We start from the raw sequence: 13,012 nt of genomic DNA on the forward strand, positions 1-13,012 counted from the left end.
GGTACTCGCTTATGCGCAGAGGGCTCCCAGCTGTGAAGTCGCAAGCTGTCACAGCTGGGTGCCCACACTGAAGATGCCGGCACCAGGGAGAGAAGACGGCCGGTGAAACCAGCGGTGGTGGACCGAGGGACAGGTAAGTGTCTGTATTTTAAAAGTCAGCCGCTACAGTTTTTGTAGTGGCTGACTTTTATTTATTTATTTTCAGGTGGAACTCTGCTTTAACTTAAAGTGGAGCTCCAGTCAAAATAAATAAAAATCAGCCACTCCAAAAACTGTAGTGGCTATCTTTAAAAAAAAAAACAAAAAAACACTCACCTGTTCCTCGATCCGGCAGTGTCCTCGCTGCAGCCGGGTTCACCAGCCATCTTCTCTCCCCGCCTCCGGCATCTACTCACGCATGCGCAGTGGGCTCCCAGCTGTGAAGCCGCAAGCTGTCACAACCAGGTGCCCCACTGCGCATGCGCTTGTAGATGGTCCCGTAGTCTTCAGTAACCTATTACGTGTCCAGGGGCGGACTGACAACTCATGGGGCCCCTGGGCAATAGGGGATCATGGGGCTCCTGTGTCCTTGCCCAAACTCAAAAAAGCCTATGAAAAAGGTACCAGGGGCATCTCATGGGGCCCCCTACTGACCTCGGGTCCTCGGGCAGTGCCCGAGTTTCCAAATGGTCAGTCCGCCCCTGCACGTGTCCCAGTAGACTATGGGGACGGAGGACAACTTCTGCTTCCAATTGCCTTGCCGATTGCAGCAGAAGTGGGAGCCGGTACCTGTCAAAATTGGGTACCCGTTCCCAAAAGGCTTCATTGGCAACGGGGAGCAGGGGACGAAGCCTTAAAGAGGAACTTCCCTTTTTGGGTGGAGCTCCGCTTTATGCAGGCCATAGACGAGTCGAAAACTGAACAAAGTTTTAAATATTTAAATTTAAATATATAAATTTTTGCATCATTCACGTGCCAGCTGCAACACACGATTTTCGTGCTGCAATCAACAGTGCCTGATCCAACATGCTGAATTTTTTATTTTTTTTAGAAAAACCAAACAAATAGCACAATCGTATGAGCTGTGAACTAAATATGGGTGTCACATGGTGTGGAATTAGCCTTTAAACCTAAAATCCTTTATTTTTCCCATCCTTTGCAGAGCTGTAGAATTAAATCTAGCATTGGTGGTGCCATCTGCAATACATATGCCGTTCAAATGATCTGCCAAGCCTAAATTGTGTGGATGAGGCCCCACGCTGTAGTGTCAGATTTCAAAGAGACTTCATTAAAATAAAAGTAGGCAAGTACATTTTTTTTCTTTCAGCCCGGGTTCACACTGACACGATGCGGCACATCGCATGTGATTCGCGCAGGAACCGCACTGCATTCCTGTACAAATCACATGCGAATTCTGTGCGGTGAGATTTGAGCCATACATTTTGTATTGCTCGTATCGCACTGCACCCGCACCAAAAAGCTGCAGGAACCTTTTTTCGGTCCGCATTAGAATCGGATCGCATGGGTATTCACACCTATGCGATCCGATTCTGCACATCGCAGCGCGTTTTGCGAACCGATTTCGGGGTGTCGTTGAGGTAACATCCACACACCCGCAGCGGTTCGCATGAACGGGGCGCGATTGTGATGGGGTGCGGAATTTGCACAGAAATCAACGCAAATTCCGCACCGCATCAGTGTGAACCCGGGCTGAATGTTCTAGTTTCACACAGTCTTATATTGATTCCAGCCCTGATGAAGGGAGCGAGGATTAGCCCCCTAAACGTGTTGGCCTGTTATACAGTTTTCGGCTGCCATTTTGGATTTTGGCACTACAGTGTGGCGCTTCAATCTTGCACATTCTCCCCTTCAGTCACAGTCCAAAGTGGCTTGGAAAAGCCCTTTGCTTTGTGGGAGCCGCCAGCCCAATGTTCATACATTTCATCATTACGAGAACCTTAGAGATCCTTTGCCATCCATCCCTTCAATAAACATTTTAGTCCTTTTCTTCAGTAAATTTGTTTTAAATGAATAACAGGTCAGTTCATTCTTTATTCATTTTAATAAATTTTTTTTCTGTAGCCTATCCTGAGTGCACGGTCATAAAGGATCCCTTCACCCATGAGTGTCCTCAAGTGCTTGGGTTATGGTGCGTTGAGGGTCACATTTGCCGTAGAGTAGTTTTGCACCCACCAGACATTCTGTCTAGATCAACATTCTTTGGATAGCTGTAGACACACCACTGAGTAGTTTGGACCAATGTGCATAGTGTATACTTCAATCTTCTATAGAAATTACAAGAAAAATGAATCAGAAAGTTGGTCTCCTGCTGCCTGGCCTACATGTTTGAAGACGAATTCCAGTTGTGGTATACATTTTACATCGTTAGGTTGGTCCAACTTGCACCAATGTAACTATATATTCACTCACCGCCCACTTTATTAGGTCCACCTTGCTAGAACTGGGTTGGACACCCTTTTGCCTTCTGAAGTGCCTTCATGCTACATGGCATAGAGCAGTGCTTCTCAAATAGTGGGGCGCGCCCCCCAGGGGGGGGCACGTTTGACCTCGGGGAACATACCGTATTTTCCGGCGTATAAGACGACTTTTTGACCCTTGAAAATCTTCTCAAAAGTCGGGGGTCGTCTTATACACCGGTATACGTTGGGGTGGAACTTTTTAGGGGGGCGACGTGGTGCCGCCGCCGTCCCCCCCCCCCCCTTCCGACAGAAGGGACACTAAGTACAGGGGTGGGCAGAGGGCTGCTGTCTCTTACCTGGCTCCCACGATGATCCATCCAGGAAGCGCTGCTCCTTCCGTCACTCCGGCCACTCCCTCACTCCTGCCGCTCGGCTCCGCCTCCTCACCGGTGATTGGCCGCCAGAACTGTAGCTCAGGAAAGGTACACAGGCGGCCAATCACGGGCGAGGAGGCGGAGCCTAGCGGACCCGCGAAAATCGAGTGAGGGAAAAGCCGGTAAGTGTGCAGTGCAGAGGTGCTGCTGCAAAAATACTATTTACAGTCGCGCGGGGGGGCGCAAAATGTTTTCTTCTTCCTAGGGGGGGGCATGACAGAAAATAATTGAGAAGCACTGGCATAGAGTCAACAAGGTGTGGGAAACATTCCTCAGAGATTTTGGTCCAGATTGGCATGAGTCTTTCTATCATTTCGAACCAGTCTGCCCATTCTCCTCTGACATCAACAAGATATTTTGGTCCACATAACTGCCACTCACGGGATATTTTCTCTTTTTTTAGCCATTCTCTGTAAACCCTAGACATGGTTGTGCATGAAAATCCCAGTAGATCAGCAGTTTTTGAAATACTCAGGCGAGTCTGTCTGTCACCAACAACAATGCCACATTCAAAGTCACTTAAAACCTTTTTCTTCCCCATTCTGATGCTCGTTTTGAACATCAGCATCATCTAGATGCCTAAATGCATGTTCTCCCTGTGCCTGCGTAGGTTTCCTCTGGGTACTCCGGTTTCCTCCCACACTCCAAAAACATGCTGGCAGTTAATTGGCTCCTGTCTAAATTGTCCCTAGTATGTTCTGTATGAATGTGAGTTAGGGACCTTAGATTATACGCCCCTTGAGGGTTAGGGACTGATGTGAATGTGTGTGTGTGTGTGTATGTATATCTATATATATATATATATGTATGTATGTGTGTGTAAAGTGCTGCGTAAATCGATGGCGCTATATAAGTACCTGAAATAAATAAATTGAGTTGCTGCCGTGTGATTGGCTGGTTAGCAATTTTTGTTACCAAGCAATTGGATAGGTGTACCTAATAAAGTGGCCGGTGAGTGTATATATGAGCCATAGCTGTAGGATCCCTCTAGAAGTTGTAAATTCCTTTAGTAGGCACCACTACTACAGTGATCTTCACTTGGCCACTCGCACAGTTGCCATTCAGAGATCGCTTTGTGTTTCTCAAATTTCTCGGGGTGGTGACACCTTGCTTTCCCACTCATCCAATCAGAGACTGCTTTGCATTCACTAAGAAAGTGCAAAGCCTTCTCTGAATGGCACCGGTGCCGGTCAGCTGACCTCCTGTGTTCACAGTGCAGCAGGGCAAACACAGGACCCGGAAGCTAGTGGAGATCACTGGAGTAGGGGGGCCTACTTTTGGTGGTCTCCAACTCCTAGAGGGATCCCACAGGTGTTGTATAGGTTTAGTTATATTGGTTCAAGCAGGACCAATGTACCTATGTAAGAATATACCATACCTAGAATTCTTCTTTTCTGCCCAAGGTGGTGTACAACAATGTGGTGTTGTGCTCTAAAGCCCAATCGCAGAAAAAGGAGATCTTTCCTGCTGTATGTGTGTTGTGTATAATTGAAAACTAGAAAAATCCCAGAGTCCGGGAGCCAGTGCACCCAAAATGTAAAACTTGCATGTGACTTGCAGACTGTGGATCCTGAAAGTCAAACTCCAGCCGGTAGAGTGATGAAGGGTTGGAACCCTTGTTAGGATTTTATTGCCGTCTGCATGCCTACTGGAGAGAATTCCTCTTCACTTTTTGCGTTCTCCAGGAAAGGAGAGCAACTTTCCCTTCTGGGGACAAAGACAGCATCACCACCAACACCACTACCACCACCAATACCACCAACACCACTACCACCAACACCAGCACCAACACCACTACCACCACCACCACCACCACTACCACCAGCACCAACACCACCACCAGCACCACCAACACCACTACCACCACCAACACCACTACCACCGCCAGCACCACTACCACCACCAACACCACTACCATCAATACCACTACAACCAACACCACTACCACCACCAACACCACTATCCAGAATGCCCAAAAAAAAGGTTTCGGCTGGAGTTGAGCTTTAACACTGTCTAGTGGCTTTTAAACTGGACTGACTGGCTCCCTTGTCCAAATCTGAGCACATGGATGACCTGTAATGAGCTTTCTTTCCTGTACCATGGAACTATTGTGGAATCTTCTCCTTTCCAATCACACCTTCTTAACTTCTGCTTTTGATTGTCTTTTCACATGTGCGGTAAATTTAGAAGCCACAAACCCTGCAGGTACTGTCTCCCTGGTGTGTTCCTCTTTTATATTCGCCTCTGCATCTTACACGTCCGTCACGTGCCGTTAAGACCGTTTTAGTATTTAATGTTCCCTGTCTTTTTATAATGTGTGTATTATGTTTTTTCCTCTCTTTTTTATTTTATTTAATATGCACAGCTGCCTAAATCATGTTGTGTGTTTTTGAATAGATATAGTAATATTAATGACATTTGTTGCCCAACACTGCGAAGGTAGAGACCTGTGCTGATTGGTTTCTGTAGACCTGAACTAGACCTAAAACTGCAAAAGGGACCCCAAAACCACAACTTGGAGCAGAATGCAAATCTTTGTACTTGCAGCACTTGCTTTTTTTTTTTTTTTACCAGTGCTGTGTTACCAAAGTCATTGATGAGAGTTGTGTTTTATTATATTATTATTACTATTATTAATAATAATAATAATATTCAGGATTTATATAGTGCCAACCGTTTTCTCAGTGCTTTACAATATAAAGAGAGACAGTACAAATATAAAACAGTTCAATATTAGAAGGGCCCTGCTCCTGGAGCTTACAATCTAAAAGAAAGCGAGATGTGGTACAAAAGGTAATAGCAATGGGGATGAGCTGATGAAGGTGGTCAGCATACAGTTTTTAGGTGGAGTCGGGGTAGACTTCTCTGAATAAATGAGTTTTAAAGACAGACAGGGTAGGAGACAACTGGACAGCGTGGGGGTAGGGACTTGCAGAGGATGGGAAAGGTTCTAGAGAAGTCTTGATGAGGGAGCTACAGAAAAGGTGGTCTTGGGAGGAGTGGAGATGATGGTTTGGGCGATATGTGGAGATGAGGATGGTGACGTAGCTGGGGAGCAGTGTTGTGAATGGCTTTGTAGTTAGTACAGAGAAGTAACTAGCACCTTCATGGCCCCAGTGCAAGAAACATAAAGGGGCCCCTGTAATGGAACCGGCCCCAACTGCACTTGGGTACTTCCGTTAGAATACCGCTTCCCTGTCCGAACACTGACAACAGACACCACAGCTGACCATACAAGATTAGATGACACCAGTCTTGAAGTAATCCAGAACGTAGACTCGTTTATTTGAACACAGATACAAGATACAAGACAAGCCCCCCTCCCTGCATAATGACACAGGGCGGGGCAATCTACATTTAGTAACAAGAGACACACAGGTTTTCAAACTTCACACCAGCAGACAGTCCCATCAGGAGGGAGGGCTGCTGGAGACAACCCCCTCCCCCCACTAAGCTAATACACATAAACACATACATCCCATAATAGTTTGCTCGCAGGCCAGACACACAATAGAACAATAGGAAGCAACCACATGGCATTTAAACAATCAACAACCCCCCACTTCAATATTAGGACAGATCACCCTGTACCCCTAACAGGAACAGAGTGACTTACACATAATAGGGATATGGGAAGCTAAGACAAGGGTCTCCCCACCTCTCCAAAGTGAGCTTGGTTCCATGGGCCCCCCACCCAAAGTGACTCCTGTCACAGCCCCCAACCAGGGCCCCTCACAGTGGTGGAATGCCAGGGCTCAGCCCCAAGTGCAACCTTTGTGACCCTGGTAGTTCTTCCATTGGTGTCATCCATTTTTTATATTTATTATTTTTTACAGTTTTTTAGGAGCCCCATAGGTGAGATATTGGGGGTCTAAACAGACACAGCCCTCCATCTCTGTAATGTCAACTGCACAGGATGAATGGACAGGAATAGCTCTGTACGAGGCTTCCCATTCATTCACAAACTGAAGCACAATAGACAAAAGGGAGGGGGGACAAGTGAATCAGGTGAACACATTAGCGCACGCAGGTATGTAACCAGAGCTCTGTACTGGAACTTGTTCCAGCACTGGGTGCCAGGGTTCAACACAGAGTGCCCTATGCTGGCTCCAGCTCTGGGCCCCCCTACAGTGGCAGAATACCTGGGTCCAGTCGCAAGTGCCACTGAGTTAGTATATGAGCAAGACTTTCATAAAAGAGATTACCAGAGGTTGTGGTTTTGTGATAAAGAACACTGGTTAAGTCTCCCACAAACTTAAAGTTGACCATTAGATACTACAGACATGTCGTAGAATACTGCTAGAGACCACTGCCAAGTTTCAAGAGACAACTTACTCTGTTACATTCACTATTGTTCCCCTTCCAGACTAATCAGCAACAATATTACCCGATGATGCTTCTACATGCCATCTCCTGTGCATTGGCATAAAAATTCAAGGTCGTTTTAGACCGCCCAACCCCCCTTGTATGAAGATAAGAGACCCCCAACAGGGTTTTTTCATTGCTGTCTGTTTTCCCTTTTGTGGAGATTTAATCTCACTTCCTATGTAGTCCTTCGAAGAGTCACAGCAATAATACTTAGTAGTCAGATTTTTATTTTGGTGGGAAGATCCAGCCTCTTATGGGCCCATTCACCCCTTATTGCAAAGCACTGCAAAATGAATGGGCTGTAATGCACTACAATGCATTAAAACGTTGGGTGTTCATATTGTTATGCCTTGTGCATAATGTGGACACTTGGTGTTGGCTGTCCCTTGGCTGGGTCCTCTTGTGAACCAGGAGGAGAGTGACATCAGCGGTGGAGGTGAGGAAGGAGAGGGGAGGAGAGTGTTGTTGGGAACTGGCCAACATGGGCACATCTGCAACACTGGATTACCGACCCACATCTTGAAATGGTCCACTTAGGTGAGTATACCTTGTTTCATAAGGCAAGAAAAAAACAAAACAACTTGCAGGATGGGTTAGAGATGGCTTGGAGTTGCCCCAAGTTGGGTTTCATGTGAAGGGAAATCTTAATACAAATAGAAAAGCAGACTTGACAGAGGTTCTAACCCTTCCCCTCTCCGTTGGAAGGTCAATTAGAGAAGACAGGTATAAAATGCTTATAGACTGATCCAACCGGTTTGTCTTGGTACAGGAAATTCTTCTTGTATTTATGGACAGTACCAGACATCCCGGGGTGATCACTTTTAGGCAAGGTTGGATCTTTTTTATTTTATCCAGTTAGTGGCCTCTGAGAGAAACATGGTGTGTGCACACTTCTTCCCTACTGGTCAGATTGTACCCCCGTATAAGATCATAGGATTGTACCCCCATATATGATCATGGGATTGTACCCCCGTATAAGATCACGGGATTGTACCCCCGTATAAGATCACGGGATTGTACCCCCGTATAAGATCACGGGATTGTACCCCCGTATAAGATCACGGGATTGTACCCCCGTATAAGATCACAGGATTGTACCCCCGTATAAGATCATAGGATTGTACCCCCGTATAGGATCATGGGATTGTACCCCCGTATAGGATCATGGGATTGTACCCCCGTATAGGATCATGGGATTGTACCCCTGTATATACGATCATGGGATTGTACCCCCCCGTATAAGATCACGGGATTGTACCCCCCGTATATACGATCATGGGATTGTACCCCCCCGTATATACGATCATGGGATTGTACCCCCCGTATATACGATCATGGGATTGTACCCCCCCGTATATACGATCATGGGATTGTACCCCCCGTATATGATCATGGGATTGTACCCCTTGTATATGATCATGGGATTGTACCCCCCCATATATACGATCATGAGATTGTACCCCCGTATATAAAATCATGAGATTGTACCCCCGTATATGATCATGGGATTGTACCCCCCGTATATACGATCATGAGATTGTACCCCCGTATATGATCATGGGATTGTACCCCCCGTATATACGATCATGAGATTGTACCCCCGTATATGATCATGAGATTGTACCCCCGTATATACGATCATGAGATTGTATCCCCGTATATACGATCATGAGATTGTACCCCCGTATATGATCATGGGATTGTACCCCCCCATACGATCATGAGATTGTACCCCCATATATGATCATGAGATTGTACCCCCCGTATATACGATCATGAGATTGTACCCCCGTATATGATCATGGGATTGTACCCCCGTATATGATCATGAGATTGTACCCCCGTATATACGATCATGAGATTGTACCCCCGTATATACGATCATGAGATTGTACCCCCCATATAAGATTATGGGATTTTCCCCCCCCCCGTATAAGATCATGGGATTGTACCCCCCCTATACGATCATGAGATTGTACCCCCGTATATGATCATGAGATTGTATCCCCGTATATACGATCATGAGATTGTACCCCCGTATAAGATCATGGGATTGTACCCCCGTATATGATCATGAGATTGTACCCCCGTATATACGATCATGAGATTGTACCCCCCATATAAGATTATGGGATTTTCCCCCCCGTATATGATCATGGGATTGTACCCCCCGTATAAGATCATGGGATTGTACCCCCGGTATATGATCATGGGATTGTACCCCCCATATATATGATCATGGGATTGTACCCCCCATATATATGATCATGAGACTATACCCCCGTATATGATCATGGGATTGTACCCCCGTATATACGATCATGAGATTGTACCCCCCCGTATAAGATCATGGGATTGTACCCCCCCGTATAAGAACATGGGATTGTATCCCCCCCGTATATGATCATGCGATTGTACCCCCGTATATGATCACGGCATCGTATCCCTGTATATGATCACGGCATCGTACCCCCGTATATAATCAGGGGATCGTACCCCCGTATATGATCAGGGCATCGTACCCCCGTATATGATCACGGGATTGTACCCCCATTTATGATCAGGGGATTGTACCCCCGTATATGATCTCAGCATTGTACCCCCGTATATGATCAGGGGATCGTACCTTTCATTTATGACTAACCTATAACAAGCTTTAATGCATTGTATGGTTTTGTTTCTTTTTAATGTTGGGGGGGGGGGGGGTCTGGAATCCTGTGTGCACATTGTTCATACATGTCAATAACACACCTGAGAAGTGAATGTCCTGTATTGTGACAATGTATTGATTACCCACTAACACTCTTTGCATGTCTTGCATTACGTTTTCAGAGTGTCTTTCCTTCGGCTGTGGTTGTCTTCTTTGAACATGATTCATTTATTAGAACCAGAACTAGGAAAAAGTTAGTTTTGCTCATGGCTGCTTTAGTTCATTTGTTGTGATACTACAAGAGATCCATGAGTACAGCATACTTATTTCCTACAATGTTAGCACTGAATGTGCAGTGAAAAGCCTGCAAGGTGGCAAGGATGACACAACCAAGAGCGGAACAGTCCCATGTTGAAGCTGATCTCCAGGTATGGATGTCTTTTGTAGTTACTTTGCTCCAGGTTGGAACAATGTACCTCTACATATTCCACGTCTGTGAGATTCCGGGGGAAGCAGAGAATCCCTTTAGTAGCTGGTGCTTCTACAGTGATCCTCGCTGTCCTCTACCCCGTGTGCACAATTATTAGGCAAGTTGTATTTCTGAGGATTCATTTCATTATTGAACAACTACAGTGCTCTCGATCAATCCAAAATGTTAATAAACCTTAAACCCGAATATTTAAGAAAGTAAAAGTGAGGCTTCGGCTTTCGTAGGAGAATATCTGTGTGCACAAGTATTCGTCAACATCAAAACTCCAAAGTGATAAAGCCGTGATTGGCTCAGAGAATTTAGGAAGCTATTACGATGACCCATTCAGCTGCTTGTGCTAGCTCTGCAGAAAAATCCACTGAAAGTGTAATTTCTTCCTGGAGTTGAGTTATAAAATCTCTCCGGTTGCAGAAATGCTGACATACATGCTTGTGAACGTCACTTGCAGGCTTTTCACACTTTATAAATTGTGTTTTAGTTGACATCTCCGCGTGGAAAGACAAAGAGTAGTGAAAGGCCTTGTAAAGCTCGGTCAATGTCTCGTTATTTTATACCGTCATCTATGACAATTGGTGGTTCTGCTGTTCATGACGAGGCAATGTGCGCTCTCTTACGCCAGGTCCCGGGCAGAGCTAGAACACGAGGCCTTAATTGATGGAAATCTGGCTACGGAGGCCAATCTCATCATTCTGGATACCCTGGAGATCATCGTACAGGTGAGGAACAAGAGTCCAAAGACAAGCGGAGATGCTATGATACTCCATAAGAGGGCCCAATATCGGGAGAGGGTGATCCCCCATCACTTTGCTTTGCACAGATGGCGCGGTAGTACGGAACAGAAAATTCTGGTGGTGTATCTCGGTATTTGAATCCTTGGGAGCACAGGACTCAGCTTCTGAAATGCCAAGTAACACAGAAAGGTTTCTTTATGTATAACACATAAGGGGGGGATATGATCACCATGTATAATACATAAGGGGGGATATGATCTCCATGTATAATACATAAGAGGGGGATATGATCACCATGTATAATACATAAGGGGGGATATGATCTCCATGTATAATACATAAGGGGGGATATGATCTCCATGTATAATACATAAGGGGGGATATGATCTCCATGTATAATACATAAGGGGGGATATGATCACCATGTACAATACATAAGGGGGGATATGATCTCCATGTATAATACATAAGGGGGATATGATCTCCATGTATAATACATAAGGGGGGATATGATCTCCATGTACAATACATAAGGGGGGATATGATCTCCATGTACAATACATAAGGGGGGATATGATCTCCATGTATAATACATAAGGGGGGATATGATCACCATGTATAATACATAAGGGGGGATATGATCTCCATGTATAATACATAAGGGGGGATATGATCTCCATGTATAATACATAAGGGGGGGTATGATCTCCATGTATAATACATAAGGGGGATATGATCTCCATGTATAATACATAAGGGGGATATGATCTCCATGTATAATACATAAGGGGGGGATATGATCTCCATGTATAATACATAAGGGGGGGATATGATCTCCATGTATAATACATAAGGGGGGGGATATGATCACCATGTATAATACATAAGGGGGGGGATATGATCACCATGTATAATACATAAGGGGGATATGATCTCCATGTATAATACATAAGGGGGGGATATGATCTCCATGTATAATACATAAGGGGGATATGATCTCCATGTATAATACATAAGGGGGATATGATCTCCATGTATAATACATAAGGGGGGATATGATCACCATGTATAATACATAAGGGGGGATATGATCTCCATGTATAATACATAGGGGGGGATATGATCTCCATGTATAATACATAAGGGGGGGATATGATCTCCATGTATAATACATAAGGGGGGGGGGGATATGATCTCCATGTATAATACATAAGGGGGGGGATATGATCACCATGTATAATACATAAGGGGGATATGATCTCCATGTATAATACATAAGGGGGGGATATGATCTCCATGTATAATACATAAGGGGGATATGATCTCCATGTATAATACATAAGGGGGATATGATCTCCATGTATAATACATAAGGGGGGATATGATCACCATGTATAATACATAAGGGGGGATATGATCTCCATGTATAATACATAGGGGGGGATATGATCTCCATGTATAATACATAAGGGGGGGATATGATCTCCATGTATAATACATAAGGGGGGGGGGGGATATGATCTCCATGTATAATACATAAGGGGGGTATTATCTCCATGTATAATACATAAGGAGGGATATGATCTCCGTGTATAATATATGAGGGGATATGATCTCCATGTATAATACATAAGGGGGGATATGATCTCCATGTATAATACATAAGGGGGGATATGATCACCATGTATAGTACATAAGGGGGATATGATCTCCATGTATAATACATAAGGGGGGATATGATCTCCATGTATAATACATAAGGGGGGATATGATCTCCATGTATAATACATAAGGGGGGATATGATCTCCATGTATAATACATAAGGGGGGATATGATCTCCATGTATAATACATAAGGGGGGATATGATCTCCATGTATAATATATGAGGGGATATGATCTCCATGTATAATATATGAGGGGATATGATCTCCATGTATA

The 13,012-nt window shown here is 44.8% G+C and overlaps 1 protein-coding gene across 10 annotated transcripts in view; it reads left to right on the forward strand.

The window, feature by feature from the left end:
- Positions 1 to 13,012, forward strand: part of DOCK7 (dedicator of cytokinesis 7) — a 278,665-nt gene that overhangs the window by 198,589 nt on the left and 67,064 nt on the right. For 6 of the 10 annotated variants that reach the window (XM_089654662.1, XM_089654663.1, XM_089654657.1 and 3 more), the window contains one exon: positions 10,961 to 11,057. In XM_089654662.1, coding sequence (XP_089510788.1) covers positions 10,961 to 11,057 — 97 coding nt within the window. Of the gene's footprint in view, positions 1 to 5,020; positions 5,039 to 10,960; positions 11,058 to 13,012 lie in introns of all 10 variants that reach the window. The other 4 variants (XM_089654661.1, XM_089654654.1, XM_089654656.1 and 1 more) reach the window with 1 other exon arrangement.

The sequence above is a fragment of the Staurois parvus genome, unplaced genomic scaffold, assembly GCF_062004578.1.
Source record: "Staurois parvus isolate SC_StPar_1 unplaced genomic scaffold, SC_StPar_1.0 ptg000786l, whole genome shotgun sequence".
NCBI lineage: Eukaryota > Metazoa > Chordata > Amphibia > Anura > Ranidae > Staurois > Staurois parvus.